The sequence below is a fragment of the Ptychodera flava genome, chromosome 15 (assembly GCF_041260155.1).
Source record: "Ptychodera flava strain L36383 chromosome 15, AS_Pfla_20210202, whole genome shotgun sequence".
Lineage (NCBI taxonomy): Eukaryota > Metazoa > Hemichordata > Enteropneusta > Ptychoderidae > Ptychodera > Ptychodera flava.
This window is the reverse complement of record NC_091942.1, coordinates 7,080,948-7,103,979: the sequence shown is the minus strand read 5'-3', so window position 1 is coordinate 7,103,979 and position 23,032 is coordinate 7,080,948. Positions and strand designations below refer to the sequence as shown.

At 37.8% G+C, this 23,032-nt stretch overlaps 1 protein-coding gene across 1 annotated transcript; it reads right to left on the bottom strand.

The window, feature by feature from the left end:
• Positions 1 to 1,503: 1,503 nt before the first annotated feature.
• Positions 1,504 to 23,031, bottom strand: LOC139151049 (phosphomannomutase 2-like). The gene is given in 9 exon segments (XM_070723575.1): positions 1,504 to 3,473; positions 4,286 to 4,379; positions 4,381 to 4,399; positions 4,970 to 5,045; positions 17,726 to 17,758; positions 17,760 to 17,826; positions 18,098 to 18,188; positions 21,244 to 21,442; positions 22,859 to 23,031. Coding segments are annotated over 9 exon segments (756 nt in total). The 5' UTR covers positions 22,928 to 23,031; the 3' UTR covers positions 1,504 to 3,365.
• Between the last annotated feature and the right edge of the window lies 1 nt (position 23,032).

Here is a 23,032-nt window from a genome sequence, read left to right as displayed (position 1 = left end):
CAAGCTGTTGGAGCTGGATTGGGCAGCGTCGTTCACAGAAGTTCCTATAACCATGGAAGTGCCTCAAGGTATAACATGCCAATATGGCGATCAGTTACTTCCAAAGGTATTTGCTACCCCGATCACGAAAGTGAACAGATGATGGGTACAAAGAGGATTCAGTGTAGTATTCAGTGTAGTTTCGTCAGGGTTTTAACTGAGAAGGGCGGGCTCGATGCCAGAGACAGCATTGAAGTAGATGCCGAGTCGCCCATCAAAGGAAGGTAAATAATCGGCAGGGTTTGACGACAGCATACACTGATGCTATCTCGAATCAACACCACATCAGTTCGATAGTAGTATGGCAAAAGCACCTTTTAGTGATAAGAAAATGTGTGATAGCACTGAATTCATATACTAGCCTTCTCATCCAGAGGAATCGACTACTTGATAGTCCAGGTTTCATGAGCGCTTTACATTCGTTTTCTTTTATTCATCCATTAATCCATTCATCATTTATTGCTAGTATTCGGTCTTGCCTTCTAAATATGCAGCGTATCCAAACTGAACACAGTAGTTAGTGATGAGCTTTAAGGTAGAATGCGTTTAATTAATTTTGGGGACAGACACTCGGCCTCTCTGCAGTATTTGCCTACAGTAGTATTTTCTAGTCTTCCACTTGTGGAGGCTCATTGTGGACCTCTAGGAGTAGGTTAGCATCTTAGTTTTCTGAATACCCCCGCCCCAACTCTGACAATTACGTCTGACAGTTGTTACGGCACTTTGAAATCATGTTACTCAAATGAGTTAACCTGAAAAGTTATTCACTCATAAAAATGAAATAATCTAAAACATCTTTCTTGGATGAAACTTTTAGTGTAAAAAGTATGTAAACTTACTGTCTTCTGATCCCCATTAAAAAAAGTCCAAAACATCAAAATGAAAGTACTTAACCCTTTCATCACAATGGTTTGGTCCAAACCCATTGTTATCATGGAAAATTATGAACCTATTCGCGGGAAACTGGGGTGAACAAATACACGTCTCAAAATACACGAAAAAATAGTCTCCTCTCTCGTACTCCTGACATACACTCGATGAGAGTGTCTGATGGCGCCCTTTCTGGCATGGATGGATAAGTGATGTATCTGAAATGCTTATAATATTCATGATATAAAAAGTTTAATGACTGGAAGCATTCTGTACTTAATGATTAAGAAATTACATGGTAAATGTTTTATCGGTCATATGTCTAATGTCACAATACTTGATTTTGTATACTAGCCCTGCATGACACAAAGTGCCATTGCATTCATATCATCATCATAATCATCAACATTATATTCTGAAATCAATTCTACAACCCAACAATCTATTCTGAATTTAATATAAACAACTCAACATTCTATTCTGAATTCAATTCTACTACTCAACCCTCTATTCTGAATTGAATTTTACAACTCAACGATCTGTGTCTCTTTCTACATTCTAAATAGTTACACTACTCAACCTGCTACTTCATCATTTCATAGTTCAACATTATCACTCTCCATTTTATTTTTCTAAATTTCATTTTACAATTGAACATAACATGACCCCTGAATTTTATCCCTGAAGATGAAAGAGAATTGATTTAAGTTTACTAATTTGAGCAAGTTTAAAACTTTTGCTAAATGGCAAGTAACGCCGGCACCTCTATAAACAAATATGTATGCACAACGTGCATATTAAGTTCAAGAGATGGTACTTTCAGATGACAAAAATAATTTGTAGTCGGACCATAATTACTGGAGTCATAAAATATTGTCTCTGGAGACTCTTGTATATAGGCAGAGTATGTTTCTCATATTTTTTTGAAATCGAGAGCGACTTACATTTGCAGAACAAACATAAAGATTGTATGTTTTTCCAATTTTCAAAGAGATGCCTATTTATCCATTGCAAAAAAAAAAAGAAGAATGGAGAGCCACGGAGAAAATAACTGATGGTGTTGCCAAATGAACGGTAATATGGTATACAAACTCAGTGAATGGGATGTACGTTCCTTGCCCTTTCTGTACAGGAGAAAATGTTGGTATTTTGTGATTTCTGTAAAAATACTATCAGCATGTTGAAATATGCAGCATTACAATATTTGTATGAAAGGGTAAGCAAGTCCAATTTGGATTTGTTCTCAGCGCTTTAGTACATTTGAACGTATGAGTGTAGATTCTTATGTATGTAAGAATGTCCCTAATACATGCCTCGAAACGAGAATAATGTCTGAATAACAGTGAAATGAGACTATTCCATACATACGAATCCGGCAAATCTTGTGTCCTGACGAATGCTCATATTCCATGATGTATAAAAGATCATAGTGGAAATTCTTGTCATCTCCAGCTGATTTTTAATTCAGTAAAATTGATGAATTATCATGATTGTGATTCAAAATACAGGCTTCCCATATTTCAAAATTTACATATTACAATAATTTGTATTGCACCTTGAAATATGCTGTGATCTCTGCAATCAGTAAGGATAACTTGCTTCTACAGCACCATTGCAAAATTTAAAATGTCTTGAGTCTTCTCTTTTTATCAAATCTATATCTAACTGAAATGGACCACATCTGATAACAGCAGGTAAGACAGTCTTTTGATATCATTTTAGCATGTTTGGTGTTTCACATTGAAAACACAACTCATTTCGTGGAGCACTTCACTGTACGTTTACATTTGATAGCACAGCATGGGAAAACCCATCCTGTGAAACAACAAAATGACTGAAAACTATATCAAAAGACAGCCAACTTTGCCCTCGATAAGACAAAAAATTCAAGGATATATTTATGTTCCTGACAAATACACTCCTTGGCAAGTGCCACAACAGCACACATATTTCAGTGAATTTTTAAAAAAGTCTTTGGCTTTGGCTGATGCAGCTTCCTGTTAGAGACATGCCATCTCAACGTATAAATTGAATAATCTAAGTAATACTCCTTGTACAGAACTTTGAATTGATAGGTCAACTTAAAATCCCTGGTAAGCAATATTATAATTTTATTCTTTGTGACCCAAAACAAAATTGGAGTACTGTGACTGGCTGAATGACATTTCAACTCCAAAATAAGGTCAATAAGTCCGTACTAAGCAAATGAATGGTGTACTTGAAAAAGACGGAAGCTGCAGTCAGTAAAAGTACAGATTTTTAGAGTGCTTGAACACTCTGATACCCAAGTCAAAATTCCAACTATCTTGTAAAACGAGCTGTAAAGAATTTATTTTACAAAGGCATACAACTGATATTTTCAATTATGACTGCACTTTGATCGAGAGATTGCTAATAACCGATATTTTGCCAAAATTATAGTGAAGGAATGACAGGGAATGTTGGAAAGTTAAGATTTATTTTTTGAAGAACTCTTCTTCTAACTGCTTCCTGGTGTCACTGGGTCCCGTGACTGTGTGGCCGATGGTTCTTGGATCTTCAAAGATTTCATGGTCATTACCACCCTGCATGGGAAATGATTAGACAAGATGAAAAGTTAGTAGGCGAGGAAAAATCATTTATTATTCCTTGGATATTCTTGAGCTTTAAAATATTTTGATGAACAAATAAACTACATTTGCCAAATGATTCAAGGACCCTGAATGTCTAGTTACTGTAAATATGAGCCACAGCAGAGAAACAAACTATTCTTTCCAAAAGGCGTATTTACTGTACAATGAAACTAAAAAATAAAGGATCTGAAAAGTTGTCATAAAGAATTATGCGGCTGATTTTGTTGCAAGTTTAGCCAAAATTGAAAATTAGCAAAATTTAAAAGCTGCGCCATGATTTACAGGAACAATGTAAGAGCTGTAGATTTCTTGGCGAAGAAACGAAACAGATTACCGACTAGCAAAACACGGTGTGAGACAAACTAACGATGTACACTGATATGAAATACTGAGATGTGTTGGCTGCTTGTTGGTCATGTTCAGGGTAATTTTTGTTCTAAAGAAGAAGTTCTGTGTGTTGCTATGATGACTGAAATATCACATTTGAAGTCTTGTCAAACGTCTACTTAAACTACTCAAAGGAATATGCTTGACAAATAACATGAATGAAGCAAGATGGAAGCGGATTGTAATGATACGTGACTTTATGAACAATTCAGTTGATACCAGAAAGAAAGTCACTTGCAAAAGTCAAGGGCAGTGACTACATTCACAGACATTTTGGTACATCCCTTTTGCTAAAAGACAGAAGAGAAACTCTAAAATTTGTCATCTGATGTTGTCAGTCAGGCTACATTGAGGGACACAAGATTTTCTGTGCCTACCTTCATTGTCTTGTCACCATAGAAGTGGATCACTTTGAAGCCTTCATTTTTTAGATGATTTAGACAGTATGTCTTGTCCCAGCCCTTGGGAAGGATCAATGCTGATTTGTCCTCCTGAATGTATAATAACATATCCAAATTAAGATATGTGTTACCCTTTCACCACCACGCTTTAGCCCAAATCCATTGTTATCAATGGTGATTCTGGACTTGTTGACATGGAATTAGAGTGAACAGGTTAAAGAAAACATGAGCATATGCTCTGTCTTACTAGTCTTGAAACGTTTGGATGGGAGTCCTTGATCACAAAAACTTGTGCTGGTGAAATAATTCCACTTTTTTAAACCTTTCATCCCCATTTTTTCTTGAAGAAGTCCAACTTTACAATGGAAAGCAGCAGGATTGGGTCAAACCATGGTGGTGAAAGGGTAAGGGTGGGTGTCAAATCTTGATGCATTTTCAATGTAAAAAATTGTAGAACGAAAAATACTGGTGCAACACATTTGTTCTAAAGGGATACAGATGGGGCTGTACATAAAGGAAGGGATTACATTTTACATGTATCAATTTTATGATCAATGCCCTTTAGCACTTTTGTGAAATGGTCTCTTTGTAGGCTGTCATTTCAACATGTAAGACCATTTCCTATTTCATTGACAATGAGTGCAATGGCAGTGTACTTACCAATAGAAAATACGAGACCAGAATCTGAGAATTCTTTTCTCAAAGCCTCAACAAACTTTTCCCGAATTTTTTCTACCTGAAAGAAAGTCAAGAAAGATATAAGAGTGTAAATGCTGGTGCATGTTTCTGACAAAACATGATGAAAACAAGTCATTGACAATGACATAGTCCCCACTTGTAAAGGAATATTACCGTATTCCTCCGATTCTAAGACCCCGCCCGTTTATAAGACCCCCCAGGATTATTTTATCAATTCGTAATTAGCTGTTAGTTCGTTTATAAGACCCCCAGGGGGGTACACCCGAATTTTGACTGGAACAATAGAGCCATTGTCATGTAATGAGACCAGAATATCCACAAACACCTACGCTGCTTATCAAAGTCACAAACAAGTGTCAAAGTGAAGTATCAAACCTCACACACACACGCACACTATTGTTGGGGTTTGGAACATGTCAATCGGGAACAGTTCTATCATTTCCTGGCGATAAAACTACACTTGGATTTCACTACCTAAATGAACAATATAAAAGAGTTGGATTTTTTAGCGTCTCGATCTAGTACAATGTCGTCTTTTCGTTACTGTCATTTTGCTACCATCAAAATAAGCAGATTTTTCAACATCTGATTATGTACGAATCGAACATTTCGATGCATTTTGGCTACCATGAAATGAACATTTAGGATCGTCTGGTTTTCGGACTTGTCGATCAAGTACGATTCGCTCATTTCATCACGATCAAACAAACACAATTTCACTCATACAAACACAAAAAAGTTTGGGTATATCAGTTCTCTTTTTGGAGACTGTTGTGGCCCTTAAAAGGGCCGTTTCATTTTTATTGTTTTGCGGCATGATTTGTTCTGTTTTAGTGAATATGTACGGTGAAAAACAGTACCTCGGACTGATTGCTTTAGCAGAGGTACAGCCGCATTATTTGCCAAAACACCGACGTGACATTTCTCTGCCATGCCAACTCTTGGAGAATGGATGAATGCTTTCTTCTTTGCCTTCAAGTAGTATTTTTGTTGACTGACACGTCACGATCGATGATATTCGAAAGTAACCGTGCCCGGTATGAGTGCTGCATCTCGCTTCAAACTTTCAACTTTGCAACCATCTTGAACAACGGCTACAGCATTTCGATCGTGTATGTTGTCTGCATCTCGGTGAAGTTCATACGGCAAACCAAGTTCTAGCTGATTGCGACGGTAGTTAGGCATGCCGACAGCGAGAATGTTTTTAATAATTACTTTTTTCTTGCCCATGACGATCGTGCACTGTCTTATGACTTTTCAGAAAATAAAGTCTACGATAAATCGACGCATTTTTATAGGATCTTGTGACGATGTCGGGAAATCCTTTTGTCGCCGTTATCAATAGAAAATTTGGGACGTGTGAATGACACGAGCTTTGAACTTGCTTCGCTCAACTTTTACACTTTTGTTTTCATACTACTGAGGCAAAAGACTACGGCACATGAAAAAGTTGCTCTTTAAATGGTGTGCTTATAAAGATTTTTTCAACAGTTTTCTATCAGGTAAGGTATCTTTTGTGATCATTGTGAAGAGCTGCAAGTTTTCTCTTACGTTCAACTTTACCGTATAAGCAACCAGTTAAAATAGAAATATCATTGGCATCGTAAAATCTTTCAAAAAGACTTAATGACGACGATATCGACTTCGACTGGTTTGACTTAGATGAAGAGGACAATTATTGTGTTGACAAACGAAACGCGATATCCAAAGTTTCTTCCGCGCATGAACTGAAAATTTTTTGAATTTCTTCGTTTATGTTTCATCAATTTTGTAGTTTTTTCATGTAATGAAGGTATTTATTGTTTGAACGGCATTTGTGTGTGTCCTTTCCTGAACTAGTCCAGCAATGAGTAGAACGATAGTGTAACAGATTTTCAAGATTATACACGCTTTCGAAGTCTTGCGAGGGAAAAATACCCAACTTCGGCATAAGCTTAAACGGCCCTATACACTTACAGTTAGAAAAATACCATCAATGACGCTGTACCTTCTCTAATGTGTGGCCAGGTCAGGTAATTGGTTGTTGGCATGGAGTTGTTGGTAAATACAGTAGTTGATGATGTAGGGGCATGAGGTGGGATATGGACCCAAAGAACCCAAAAGATGATTAAATACATCAATCAAAAAAATTAAGCTACAGTATAAACTGCCTAAAGATAGTTCAATGTGGAAAAAAGTTAAACAATTCAGAAATAAGAATTAACAGTCCAAAATAGTAATGACGCACTTCCTTACTGACCTGAGTGCATGTGAAATACACAACCTGGCATCTGTAAATTAAATGTATACCAAGTGATCATTTCCAGTCACTTTTAACTGTTTTTAATGGATTTTCCAAAGAGTCCTGTGGAAATGATGAAAAACGCTTATCTGGTCTTGTGTTTGTATAACCTCATGGCTGATAATTGTCATAGTATTGAAAAAAAATTGAAAGTGAAGAAATTACTGTTTTAATAGGCATATTTTCCTTGAAATACATGACCGTGTAAAGAATGTATGCTAAAAGTGTTTAGGCCAGGAAGAAAAAATAAATTGTTCATCGGAATCGCCGCTTCTACTTTGGCATATTTGGAATTTTTTTTTTTTTTGATCGCGGCAAATTCTTACTTCCGCATTACAAATATTTTTAGTACTGCCGCTGGTGGCGCCCTACACTTTGTCGGGTTTTCGCGGACACGGGATTTTGAATAAGACTTCCGACGTAGTTGACCGCCAACACGTTGTTGTGACGTCTGAATTTGGCGAATCACGACGCAAAGTGGGTCGATTTGGCCAGAAATTTCCTCGTTTTGTAAAGGTTAGTACATGTCACATCGTGAGTATTAATTTGATCGCCAACATTCGACGTGATGGCCAACAGTTAGTTCCAAAGACGCTATTCAGTGTTTGTCCTGATATTACGTTTGGCGATTTATTCAACAAGATCGTGACAGCAGATGGACGGTGCGTCCGATTGAATGAAAATTGCATCGAAAGTATAAAAATTTACGGCAATGACAAAACACATGGTTGCGTCGATGTTAAAGTACGATCTGAATGATGACTATATAACTTCATTCCGATCACAGTACAGTGTTGTTAGACCATTGTGTAAAATGCGTAGAGACAGTGGTAAAGAGGCCAAAACATGGGGCCAAAGTAAAATGAAAGAACTCAGATGCTAGGTCCCACCAGGACAATATTAAAGGACAATACTGAATTGTTGGATTTCAGTGATTTGCTGTACATTTCAGTTTTATTCTGAGAGAATGTTGAAATTTTGACCGCGAAGTGACGTCACTTTCACCTATTGCACGCGAGTGGGGTGAATTGGGATTTGACTATACAGGACAGTGAACAATGCAGAAATTATGTGACAAGGGACAGAACTTAGTGTTTATCATTGACATAATGTTGAAACTTTGAATACTGGTGTAAAGGTTGAAATATTCACACTTCAATATTTTGTTCTCACGGCAGTGTGACGCAAAAATGACATAAAAACCGCAAATTCCCGGATGTCCGCTGTCAAGAATACTCAGAATATGTTGTGCAAACACTAACTGTGAATGTAATGGCCTATGTTATTGTTGGGAAATATAGTATTGAATTCAGTTACCAGTATCAGTGTTTCTTGTCTGAGATATTTCTGGTAAAAAGGGAAACAATTATCTTGCCTTGTCTGCATCTGTGCAAAAATGCCAGAGAACCGCGTTTACCTTCGGCCTAAAAAAAAATTAAAAAAAAATTTTCGCTCGCCACTCCTGGGACTTGGTCCAAAAAATCCGATGAACAAGATTTTTTTTTCTCTGGCCTTAAGAGTAAATTTCTTTTCAAAAAATAATTTAATTTGTGACCAAAGGATTTTTATTCTTTGAGTTTACAAATTCAAACATTGCAATTTGTTCAATCATTTTGTGCAGTGCAAAATTTATAAAATGACTGAAAACAAAACAAATTGGCAGAATTACAGTCTTTGTGATGTAAAATTATGGGTTGACATCACGATAACTGTTAATCTGTTTGAAGTACTAATATACTATAATTTAAAAAAGAAAAATTCATGCAGAAACGGTAAAATATATTGTCAGCAATGTAGTGTTAATTTTGACTTTACATCAAAATATGCCTTTGCTGGATACCAAATATATAGGGCGAAATATCAGCCATGTTCAGCAAAATCCACACAACAGCATTGATCCTTTTCTAATTTGATTTGATTTGCTTATGTTATCCTTGTATGACAGTCAGTACAATATGGAACTTGAACACAACACAGTGAATAAGTATGCTGTAAATGAAATGGTGTGGCTGCATCCACATGCAGCAATAGGAGTGCCTTTGTCTCTCACCCCTCATTTCCAACCTGTCCCATCCCTGAAAAATAGTTTGGTCTTATATTTATAATGTTAATAATTTCTGTATTTGTTATTGCGAACGTCAAAATGAACCGGAGACCAACTTTGATAAGCCCCTATCAATTTCCCTCGCAATCTTCCAATACCCCTTTGAAAACACCGAGGTACTTTGGTCAGTAAACATACACTGTGCCTGCTGTGCTATCTCCATTCGATCTCCCTATGCAAGCTTCTGCATGGATCAAACCATTTTGCGCCAGTTTACAGCTATGGCTGTTTGATATCAGGTATTCAACGAAGCTCAGGGCACACATGTTATATACCACAAAACAATGGGACGCTGGAGTTCCTGAGACAGAATCGTTAGGAAAATGACATGTTTTTCCAGTACTTTCTTGATCCTTTGACCCTGCCCACCCCCGTCACCTAAATAGTATAGTTCATTACACAGTAACGTCGGCCATTGTTTATTTTCATTCACGGACCACGATGTTAGTTTTCATTCTCTGGACATGAAGTTTCTTAGTTTGAAGCAATTATCCTCCTTTCATCTGTGAAGAGTTTTTACTGGTGACTATTACAATTTTCACTGCTATGTTGTTTTCACAAGATGCAGACTGCTTTTCCGTGCAGTCAATCATCGACAGTTTCTCTACTCTCTATGTAGTCCATGGCATGAGTCAATAAATGCCAGTTCACAGTGAACTATGCTGTTGATCGGCACATGACGTCCTCATGTCAAGTTTTAGGATTTTTTTGATGCTGAAATTTCACCAAAATGCCATTTCTGTATCCAGAGATTGTGTAATCAGTTTGATTTAAAACAGCAATATAAAACACAGTGTCAGTTAATCTCTGAAATTTTGGCTGAGTTTTGCTGTCTTATCTATGGTTGTCGATCAGTGTGTGCACTGCATTAGGTCCAGTATAGAGAGACCCAGATGTAATCAGTGTATGCCAGTTCATAAAATCGTGAGAATATTTTTGTCTCTGTCGACGTCACTTTGCCTTACAATGGATTTTTGGGCAAGAAAGACCATCATAGAAAAATGGTTGACAGGCGTTTCCCAAACCAGTATCGCCACAGAAATGCATTGCATGCTCAGCACTGTGAACGATGTCATAATGAAATACTGGAGAACGAGTATAAGTTCACCGGCCGGCCGAGAGTCAAATCAGGGCCTCACTCAGTACAACGACATTGTCTGTCACTAGATATACAACTGGCTGTATCTCAGTCGTTCCGAGTGAATGTTTCTAATTTTACCGTGGAACTCAACTTGTACTTGAAACATTGCCATTGCCCATCCATGTGCTCTCACACTGACATTTGTTTACTTTGCAAGCTCATGGAATTTACTATTCAAGTTTGGGTAAAGTATGTCATGTGACATGACTGCATATGGGAAATACTTCACGATAACAGGATCAACACACGTAACAATGCAAAACAGGTTCTGTGAAAAATCGAGTTTGAAATTAATATTACAATTAAAGGTCTTAAAATCGCATGCTTTATTTCATTTCTTGTCAACCACTTTGGGCTTCAAAATGGTTTCTTCCGGAAAGGGAGCCAGAAATAGAAGGGAGATCGAATGGCAGTAACACAGCAGGCGCCTTGTATGTTTATTGGCCTGTTTATCAGCAACACTAACCAAAGTACATCGGTGTTTTCCAAGGGATATTGGAAGATTGCGAGGGAAATTGATAGGGGCTTATCAAAGTTGATCTCCGGTTCATTTTGACGTTCGCAGTAAAAAGTGCGTATCTCAAAAACTTTTGATCATAAACATTTTCATTGTTTTTTATAGCTGACCAATCAGTTAACCTGTTTATTTTGAATATTTGCACATTTTTCCTCAGTATTTGACATTTTCTGAATACCTTCTTATTCAGTTTGTCATTTTCTAAAAGTTTAAATGCTCCATTGTGTGGTCAAGCTTTCCACAAGCATCAAATGTGGTACTTCATATAGGAGGGTCTGCCTCTAGAGGGCGGGCATCATGAACACTCCTGTGTTTGTTGGTTAATTCCTCCACGTAAACTTCTGATTGTACTGTAAACATTGAACATGGCCGACGTCCGATTTCCTGTCTAAAACTTTCACTCATTTTCGTTCATATGACTCTGAAACTCCAGGAAACGATTGGGAAGAAAGGGTTATCTGGAAATATTGAGGTACTCGCCGATATTTTGCAAAATTAAATGAGAAAAAATGCAAGGAAAATGCCGACAGGCTTACACAATGACAGTTTTCAGACTCGGAGGCATTTGATCATCTGCAGATTATGCAACAGGCCCAGATCACGTGAGGCCATGAGGGGATATCCACGCAACTCAGTACCAAACACTAGCGCTCACAGAGTGAGCAAACACAAAGTGAGTACCCCAAACGTCAGCTCAGTAGTCTGTAATAGATTGTAGTCAACTAAGAAACCTTGGAGAAAGGCTTAACACTGTGGCTATGCCGCTAAGTCCCTTTTGATTTTTGTCATAGCTCAAAATCGTTCTCCCACACCTCAACCTGAGCCATGAACACCCCCACCAGTTTATGATATGACCCATCACAATGGCATGACATCAACGGATCTTGACAGACGGAAGTCTTGACAGACGGAAGTTCTTGACAGCAGCATATTGGTTTTCAACTCTAATACCTTCTCTGTCTATAATAGACACGAGAAGGTAACAAAAACGTGCATGATCGTACCATATTCCGAACAGTTGATCATAGATGACTGAATTCCAAATCAGGAGACATTTCGGTCATCGATACAAGTAATAAAAAACTTCAGGGTGTATTGCCAAAAAATCAACACATCAAATATAAAGCAGATTGGCGCAGCATTCTTTCGTCTCGGCCAGCCGATGCCTCAACACTTTACCTGTTCGAGCCTGCCTGTTCGTAAGATCACATTTCGTTTCGAGATACGGTTAGACTTTTTGAAACTAGGAGCAAAATAATAAAACTCACGACGTGTAATTGATCGTTTATTTTAAGGAGTACAGTAAATGAAAATCGTACATAGAAAACATCAGACGGACACCATCCCACTGAACAGAATTTTACCTTGACCTCATGCACTGACACCTTTGACCTATTGCGTGAATTGACCAATCACAGCCAGCGGAACTTCAGGACTTCCCTTCACTCATAGTCTGACCTTTGTGGCCACCCTTGCTATGGGGAGCTAGCTGCTGCTGAGGAACGTACTGTTGTACAGTTTCGTGGTGATTATCTATTCATGAAATACAAAGATTTATTGCTATTGTATTGTTTAGTAAAAGAAGGTATGGCAAATACGTTATATTTCAAGACTTGTGGATCTCCATTAATTTATACTTGTACAGATTCGACTGCCAGTATCTTCACAGCATGGCCATGAGTCGATATCACAAAGTATGAGTTGTCTGTAGCGTGAATCAAAAAATCATTGGCATAAAAATTTGCATAACATTGCATAATTAGCATAAATTAACTTCGACGTTCGATTTCGCGGTGACATCCGTTTATTAGACCCCCCCATATCTTTTTTGTCATCTTTGGTTCTGAAAAGGGGGTCTTAGAATCGGAGGAATACGGTAGTCTTGATGGGGCAGGGAAATATGGTCATTAAGAAGTATCACTGGAGTATATATGTTGAGATCTATGGGCACATAGGTCTATGTCGTTGTTCCCAATTTGAAACACATGAGGCATGTCTAAGTTATGGTTCTAAATCGGGAAAAAAGATCAGACCTCTAGCTGTATTGGCCAGCCAAGAAATACATATGCGCATAATAAATGAGGTACAAGATGTGACATCTTAAGGTCTAATATCCTATCAAAATTGGAGGGTATAGAACTTGTGGTTACTGAGTTATGCATATATATGTATAATCAAGGTCAAAGGTCATCGAGGTCATGTGACATTCTGAAAAAAAAAATTGTATTGCTAATTAATCCCTATATGCCAAAAATCAGACCTCTAGCTCTATTCGCTTGCCCAGAATTAGATATGTGCATAATTAATGAAGTAAAGCATATGTTGTCATAAGGTCTTTCATCCTACTAAATATAAAGGACATAGCACTTGTGGTTACTTATTTATTGACATAAACGTATATTTTAGGTAAAAGGTCATCGAGGTCATATGACATTTGGTCAAAAAATTTCTATCCTATAGTTATCCCTATATACCAAAAATCAGAAATCCAGCTCTATTGGCTTGCTCAGAATTAGATATGTGCATAATTAATGAGGTACAGTATGTGGTGTCATAAGGTCTTCCATCATACCAAATATGAAGGGTGTAGCACTTGTGGTTACTGAGTTATGGACAAATATGTATATTTGAGGTCAAAGGTCTCCGAGGTCACGTGACATTTTGTCAAAAAAATTGTATTGCTAAGTTATCCCTATATACCAAAAATACCGTCAAGGACACTATGTGCTCACATTCGGTTTGAATTGGTCCATTCGAGAAATATTTAAACTAGGAAAATCAAGAATGACAAAAGCAAATAAGGTCATCTTTAGGAACATGCATATCAACTTCTATAGCAATGGGAGAAGCAGATCCTAAATACATAAGCAAATGTCAACAACAAAAAACAGAGAAGGCTTGATAAAAAGAAAAGGTGGGAGTGGGCAAAAAATGCACAAGGGATCTGGTAAAAAAGTAATGCTACATCATCAATCTCTAGACCCTACACCCTCCTGAATATCAAATGTTCCACCCCTATTGGTATTACATAAGACCAAATGACAGGAAGTACATTTACAACCTTGGAGATTTTTTAATTAATGCCATGAGTGTTATCATTCTAATGTAAACAGCACTTAAGTTAGTTACAGATAGTGAAATGCCTTCCACTGTGGGCGGTGATTACAACATCTGGAATTATCCTGGATCCAAATTTCTCATCAGTTCTTGTATGTCTTACATAGAAAAGTTGCAAAAATTGGTCCAAAATGAAAAAAATCACCTCAGCTTTGTTTTCTGGATCAAATTTTCCTACAAATTGATACCAAATATGACAAAATTATGTTCACAGCCTTCAAAATTGTTTCACAACATATCTTGGGTTGGTGTAGGTCATTTAAGGTCACAAACTAAGAAAATTACCTAAAATATACAAATTTTGGGGTTTCCCAACACTTTGAGCAGAATATTTATCTAATAACATCTTTTGGGACTTTATACCAAATTACAAAGCTATCAAACAAGGGACTTTATACCAAATTACAAAGCTATCAAACAAGTAATGTTGAGATAAAGTTTTCTTGACCAAAAATGACAAAAATTGCTCAAAAATAGTAATTTTCCCAATTTTGTCATAATTTCAACAAATTAGAAGAGTAACACCCTTGCAAAGAGACAACCCAAATTTGAGAGGGATTGGGCTGGCGGTTTCAGAGAAGAAGAATTTTTACTGAAAATGAGAAAAATCACAAAAAAAATTCAGCAAAAATACAAAATTAAGGATATCGTCACAATATTCATAAAACTGTATAAGGTTCACCTAAGGTACTTGCACACACATTTTCAAAGCAATCAAAAAAGCGGTTCTTGAGTTATTAATTCTTAACCATTTTCACATTTTGTAAGCTCATTTGCATAATTTTGGCAATGCTGACTTCATTTGAACAAAATCCCATCTATAGCCCAGGATGCATCCACACACCAAATACCAAGCTGAAATGTGCAGCGGTTTGCGTGTTTTTGATGTTGACGGACATACTGTACGTACATACATACATACATACATACACACAGACATACAGACGCCATCGACTTCAGCCTATACGATAAACTCACATTGGTATAACCAAATGTGAGCTAAAAATCAGACCTCTGTCCCATCATACCATATATAAAGGGTGTAGCACTTGTAGTTACTGAGTTATAGACAAATATGTATATTTGAAGTCAAAGGTCACGAGGTCACGTGACATTTTGTCAAAAAATTGTATTGCTAAGTTATCCCCATATACCAAAAATCAGACCTCTAGCTCTATTGGCTTGCTCAAAATTAGATATGCACATAATTAATGAGGTACAATATGTGGCGTCATAAGGTGTCCCATCATACCATATAGGGTGTAGCACTTGTGGTTACTGAGTTATGGACAAATATGTATATTTGAGGTCAAAGGTCACCGAAGTCACGTGACATTTTGTCAAAAAAATTGTATTGCTAAGTTATCCCTATATACCAAAAATCAGACCTCTAGCTCTATTGGCTCGCTCAAAATTAGATATGCACATAATTAATGAGGTACAATATGTGGCGTCATAAGGTGTCCAATCATACCATATATGAAGGGTGTAGCACTTATGGTTACTGAGTTATGGACAAATATGTATATTTGAGGTCAAATGTCACTGAGGTCACGTGACATTTTGTCAAAAAATTGAATTGCTAAGTCATCCCTATATACCAAAAATCAGACCTCTAGCTCTATTGGCTCGCTCAAAATTAGATATGCACATAATTAATGAGGTACAATATGTGGCGTCATAAGGTGTCCCATCATACCATATATGAAGGGTGTAGCACTTGTGGTTACTGAGTTATGGACAAATATGTATATTTGAGGTCAAAGGTCACCGAGGTCACGTGACATTTTGTCAAAATATCTGATATATCTGCGTGAACGGAGGGACATGACCCAATCTATAAGGCCCCTGGACTTCATCCGTGGGGACTAAAAACTGTGTCACTGAATCCTTTTTGCAATATGAATACGATGAGAAACTAAATTTTTATTTTACTTGGCCTTATACATGGGATTCTATGGACAGCTGACTTATACATGGTAGTCTATGGTGGTGTAAACTAAAAAGTCCTCTAACACGGCCAAATTTGATTGCATTGTGAAACAAATTGACTTGCATCTGTATGGGGTAGGGTACTATCCGTGTGCAAAGTTTGAAAGAAATTGACCAGGGCATGTCTGAGATATCTGCGTGAATGGACTGATGCACGCACGCACGGATGCACGGACATGACCAAACCTATAAGTCCCCCGGACACTGCACTAACAATGCAAAGGTATTGCCTTGGGGACCGTGAATAATTAAAACATGCACATGGTAAACGCAACTTCCGTGTTAGGGGGGAGGGGGTTAGCTGTATTTCGATTACCATGCACAAAAATAGCACCACAAGTTTTCCTATTGCAACACCTCGCTACACGTTTTCTGTATCGCAAAATACCATGCTACATTGTTTGGCGTGTACCAGGCCAGTATGGCACCAGCCCATTGACAAACATGTGAATTAGTGCAAAAGTAAAATAACGTTACAATCATTTTGGATACACTGTTTTATTTCATTCAATGGTTGCGTCATTGTTGGGTTGGCACTGAACAGAGATTGATTTTAGAGGGGGTATGCAGGGGTCGGTGGTCAGTAGCGTATGCGTGATTTCATCGTGACGTAATCACTGATTGTTGGATGCAGATACAGAATGAGCTTTGGTTGGATTTTCACACTTCCAAACTTTCGTTTAGGGGAGGGGGGAGTCGGGTTGAGGCCAAACGCACTTTGTTTTGTTTACCATGCACATGTCTTATATATCCACGGTCCCTTATATGGAACTCAAATTGTCTGTGTCATGCATATAAAATATAATGTTCTAGCATCTCTATGAGGGATTACTCTCTGACAAGCTACATGTATTCTTTGCAACCTGCTGCAGAGATTATGTAAAATTGAATAAAAAGACAGTTGAATATTAATCACTTCAGCATGAAAATATAAATGATATTCAGTTATTTCCCATGCAAGACTCAATCTTGAAAATTGATAAAATATTTGAAAATAAGTGTGATTTTTTTTTTTTGGTACATGCAGAGGCAAGTTAAAACCCTAACCTCTTGAGTCACAACCTAAACAGAAATAAATCTTGAAATATCTTACCAACAAACCACTGGGATTTTGATGACACTCGGACCTTTCCCATTTGACCTTTCACCTTTGACTTAAGCTTGCCTAGGAACGGATTTCTCAAAGCAAATGCTGCATTTAAGGTAGTATGCACCTCGAAAGTGAAAGACTTAAACTTTTGCTCAAACTTTCCTTAAGGAATCTTTCAACCGTTCTCTTTCAAAATCAAGAATAAAAATCGGGGGTCACCGTGCAAATTTTGGTACTAGAGAAACAAATAACCAAGATTTACCGATATTTGAAATTCAAAATGGCCGCCATCCCTGTGTTAACTCTATGGAGAAAAATAAAAATTTTCGAATTTCGAAAAAACTAAGCCAGTGAAAAGTTTTCTTACACCAATAGCTTTAAAATGAACCCCAACAAGTGGTACAGCAGAAGAGAATTGTAAAAGTTTGAGAGTCCGAATGTCTGTCCCCGAGGTGCGTTCTACCTTAATACTTACCTTATCAAGTTCATTGAACTGTATCCTTTCCTCTCTGGGAGCAACTTCGACCGACAGGACAGAGGTTAATGAGACCACTTCTAAATTCAACAAAAGTACCTCTACAGAGGAGACAAAAATGAAAGATGCAATGGTGTTTTGTTAGGACTCCTTTGCATTGATCGCGATATTGATTGACAGATATTGAGCAGAGAACAACTGCCAAATATAATGGTGTGGCGTCTTACAGCGCCCCCTAGTGGTCATGCTGTGATTCCCTTAGCCTACAGTATTACACATGTGACCATGAGTACCAGATATGTTCTCTACCTGATTGGCTGCTTATTAAAAAATGATTCATGAGATCTGATTGTCTTCACCAAGAAAACTGACCTTTTCACAGGCAGTGTGATCTCTGACATGTATCTGAGGGCAAAGTTGATGAACTTTTGAACAGTTTCTTCCCCAAGGTATTTTGGATGCTCTGCAAAATTCAAAGTTACCAAGAGAAAATTAGTAATGTGCTGCACCTCAAGCATTGCAATGCAGAAGTTTGTAAAGAAAAATGAGATGGCGGAAATAAACAGTCGCACATGTCAAAAAAAGAAGATTGATGGAACCAGTGGTCAGAGATGCATAACTCTGCTGTATTTAGTATATTTGAACAGAACACATGTTAACATATCACTGTATACCAGTGATGGTATCTTCAAGAACTGTACACATGTGTACTTCATGCTGAACTTCTATCAATTAAGGACATTGTACTGGTAGGTCGTATTTATATGGAACAACAAAAGCTGTCTTTGACAAAACACTTAATCCATGGAAATGAATTGCGAGAAACTTGATGGGGATGATACATGTCAGCCATGAGCAATTACAATGTCACATTTCTACTGCTTTTAACTCATCCATCAAATTTTCCTGTGAGCAAGTCTACATACATGCATCCACCATTGACAAAAACTAATGAGCTGTAAGGGGCTGGGGCAAACTATGTTTGTGAAAGGGTTAAAGGTAAACCAATATGAGTGATTGTTGCAGGCGATTAATCCAGGAACTTTGTAGGTTCACAGGTGACATATGCTTTGAAAGATATCCATTAGAATAATCTATTCATGAATCCATTGCTAATGGATGTATTCAGGTGACATATTTCAACCAATATCAGATTTTGATTTTATTGCACTCGGATTGGCAGTATTGTGCACAGTTTACAAAACTTTTGGATGAATGATGCAAAATACCATCACGTTGTTACCTGTTGTGATATGATTCATGATTTTCAAAGGACGTCATCATGTGAAATTATTGATTGGCAATGACCATAAGGAGGATTCTCATGCTTGTGACATTTATACGGTACTCTGCACAGCCTGATTCCAATTTTGTGCAAGTCGAATAAACTTGATTGTCAACAGCAAATGACGGGAATAATTTGCCAATCCCTTCAAGCTGTAATGTACTTTGATTACAACCTTTGACGTGAATGTGATGGTTCAGAGTCGATGAGTGGTTAACTTGGCAACAAGAGAACCACGCCATGAAATGTTTCTACTGGTGGCCAAATTGTATGAAGATGGCCAACTCTATGCCAACAGTGGCACTAAATTGGTTTGATGCAACAACTTGATAATTGTAGAAATCATCAACATTTACAAGAATTAAAAGCTACATGAGGTTGATAAGAAAAAAATTCTGCCTATACTGATTATGAAAGGCAGTCAATATTGCTGAGTGAACTGATTGGATCAACGGCATCAATACTAAACTGGAAAACACTGGAATGTTCATTGAAACTTCTGAATTCTGGCAGGTCTCCTTGGAAATACTGTTGCTAGGGCATTGTCATGGCAACATAGAATACTGGTTACAGTGTGACCACCATACGGTTATAGATATTGGACCAAAGGATGAAATTGGGTTCTCATTTAATAATGTTACTGCAGCGTTGCTATGTGTATACTGTATTGCTGTGATGTTTAACGCTTTGCTACATGTCTACAACACATGTTGGGTGAACAGCTGTGCATGCTCCTTTCACTGGCAACAGCTTGGATATCTCATATTGGATGCCTCATATATCTAGCAGGTTATACAGCATATCAATACACTCAAATTACTTAAACTTTGTAAGAGGATTAGATTTTTTTCACCATTTGCTACCAATACATGCATTATTCAGTGCTCTCAGAATAAAAAGAATTTTTGTGAATTTTACACGCCAAGAGAGACACTTTACTGAAGAGTAAGACAGTAGAATTGATGAATCTTTCTGTATGTTGTGAACATCCATAAATAAAAATGATCATTGACAATGGGATACATTTTAAAAATTTTGTCACTTGCCTTGAAATAGCAAACTGTTAGACTATAAGATGTCAATTTTATTTAATGAGGACTGTAGCTTGGCAGATGATTGTCCTTTGACAATATATTACACAAAAATAACAATAACTAACATTGGATTCTCCTACAAAGTGTCAGAGTATGTTATTGGGATCTTCTCCCATCACTTCTTGTATAAAATGAGTGGTTCATGTATTTTTCTTGTCTTACAGGAAACGATTTCATTGTTCTGTAGTTGGACTATGAATGAAAACTCCAGGTCCAAACCATTACCGTACTCGTCCGAGTATAAGCCCCCGGTTCGGCAACACTAAACAGCAGTAAAACTAGGGGAGGGGCTTATACTCGAGCAACCCCATGTTATCTGGCATGGACGCTTAATTTATGCAAATTTTATGCACGATTTTTTTCAACACCACTCGATCTTTCTATCGCTTTCAAAATCGACTTACACATCCAAAGAAACTGATTGTACAATCTCTGAACACAGAAGTGACATTTTGGTGAAATTCAGCGTCAAAAAAACCCCCAAACTTGAAACAAAGACGTCATGTATGCTGCTGATCAACAGTAATGTGAACAGGCATGCATTGCTTACACGGAAAGGCAACTCAATATTCCAGTATCAAACTGTCTACATCTTGTGAAAACAACAACATAGCAGTGAAAATTGTAATAGTCACCAGGAAAAGTCTTCACAAATGAAAGGATAACTGCTTCAAACAAAAGAAACTGCATGTTTCAAGCATGAAAACATCGTGGCTGTGCATGAAAATGAACAATGGCCGACGTGAGTGAGACTATTCTATTTAGGCGACGGGGGTGTGTAGGGTCAAGAATCAAGATAGTACTGGGAAACGTGTCATTTTCCTTACGTTGCTGTCAAGGGAACTCCAGTTTCCATTGCTTTAACATCATTTAATGGTTTCTTTATTATCTAAAAGTAATTTTGCCAAGTTAAATGACCAAATATACTCTCCTAACCTTCTGTATTTGAGTTACACTAGGGTAGGGGCTTATACACGGATGTAATGCATTTTCTAAAATCCTCTGAAATCAGTAGGGGGGCTTATACACGAGCAGGGGCTTATACTCGGACGAGTACGGTATGTGCCTTGAGGTGAAAGAGTGAGATGCTGTCATTGAGGAATGGCGTGAAGCTTAAGTGCCCATCATGTATATGTAACACACCTGTTTTCCAATCAGCTCTCCGCTTTTGTAAGCAACCAAACCGTTCTCTGAGAAGACGTAGTCAAAGTTTTTCAAAATGAAGTCTGCTCCTCCCATCTGTTCAGCGATTTTGCCGAAGTCTGACCCACCGACCAAGCCAACGACAACTTTCTTGCGCAGCTCCATCATAAAATCACTCATTTCTGGAGTGATAAGCTGTAGGAATAACAAAAATAGAAAGAGATTTTAGGATATCAGTAAATAAAAGAAAAACAACCAATTCACATTTGGAATTCATTTTCCCTGGAAATTTAAATGTTGGCTTTTTGTAACTGTATTATTATCTTTCTACTATGAGTAAAGGGAAGAAATATTTTAAGTTACATTACAATCCTTTAATTATATGAAGTCAGGTGTAAATAGAGATGAATTAAATTTAAAGGAAAAAATTCACGAACAGCGTTATGTAGCTGTAAGCTACAAAGGGCAAATCTGTCTGTCAGTAGGGGAAGATCTGCTTCACTGACTATGGTAAAAACACACTGAACTGGGCACTACACAGAGTTGCTTCAACACAACTTTGGAGTGGTATATGTTGCACAAACTGGTGGTTAAACATATCAAAGGCTTCTGTGCTTATGATTTAGGATTTTCGCTTTTACGCAACAAACATTGAATATGGTAATCTCTTTTGTCTTCTTGTGGCAAAGTTAGAGTGTCTCTTCGGGAAATGAGGGTGGGGAGAGGGTGGGTGGGGTGATACACTGTCTGAAAACAGCTGATTAGCAGTGAAGGTAGACAGAATGGGAATGAAATGTTAACCACATATTTGAATGACATTCAATGAAATTTAGTTTGAAAACTTATCAACAGATGACCATGTTCATATTCCTACACAGCTGATGTTGGCTTATGTACAAGCATGATAAGTAAAGTCAAGAGAGCAGTGGGCCTTCTGAAAATCTGTTGTTCACCGCACCGTAAACATGTTGATGTGCAAATGTGTAAACGGTAAACTTTTGACCCTTGACACAATGACAGACTTGTTTATTACGCACTGTCCAAAACGCCATTGTTCATTTTCTCCGATGGCAGGACAAAGTTCCCTCGTCACTTTGCAACAACATTGAATGGTGTCGTCATCTTGGTGATGTGTTGACAGTACGATGACCTTCTACCCTGTTTCATCATACAATCAGTGTGGTTTGAGCCAATCAAATCGCGCAACAGCAGTCGAGCCCCCTTATGAATATGTAATTTTCAATCATACGCCGTACTCTCAGTTCTGCAAACATTTGAAGAGGGTCTTTGACACGATAAAACTGAATCGGGGACTGCAAGTGAAGAACCGAAATTTATCAATAAAACCATATTCACAAAGGGGGCTAACGATAGATTTAAATGTGTAGGGATTGGTGGGGACGTAAAATGCAGCAACCCCAACAATGAATGGGCGTACGAGTGCAGCATGCACTCACGCCGCGCAGTTCACATATGTATGTACTCAGTTGATGATGTGGCCAACACGATCCGTTACTCGGAAGCTTGCTGACCGCCGTTAATATTTGTATTTCCGAGACAAGAGTACAACGTTCGGTAAAAAGTATGGATTCGTTCCAACGTTATACTTACCAATCTTGACGGCGTTAATGTGCCGTCAACGTCGAAGAGGCAGAGAGTTGTGGAGTCTCGCTCAGCCATTTTCCAGGATAGGATGTTATAGCGGCCGTGAAGGATTGTGGGTACACACCTGACCCTGCCTTGTCCAAAGCTGACTGCTCGCACTGTGCTGTTGCCACGTCCAAC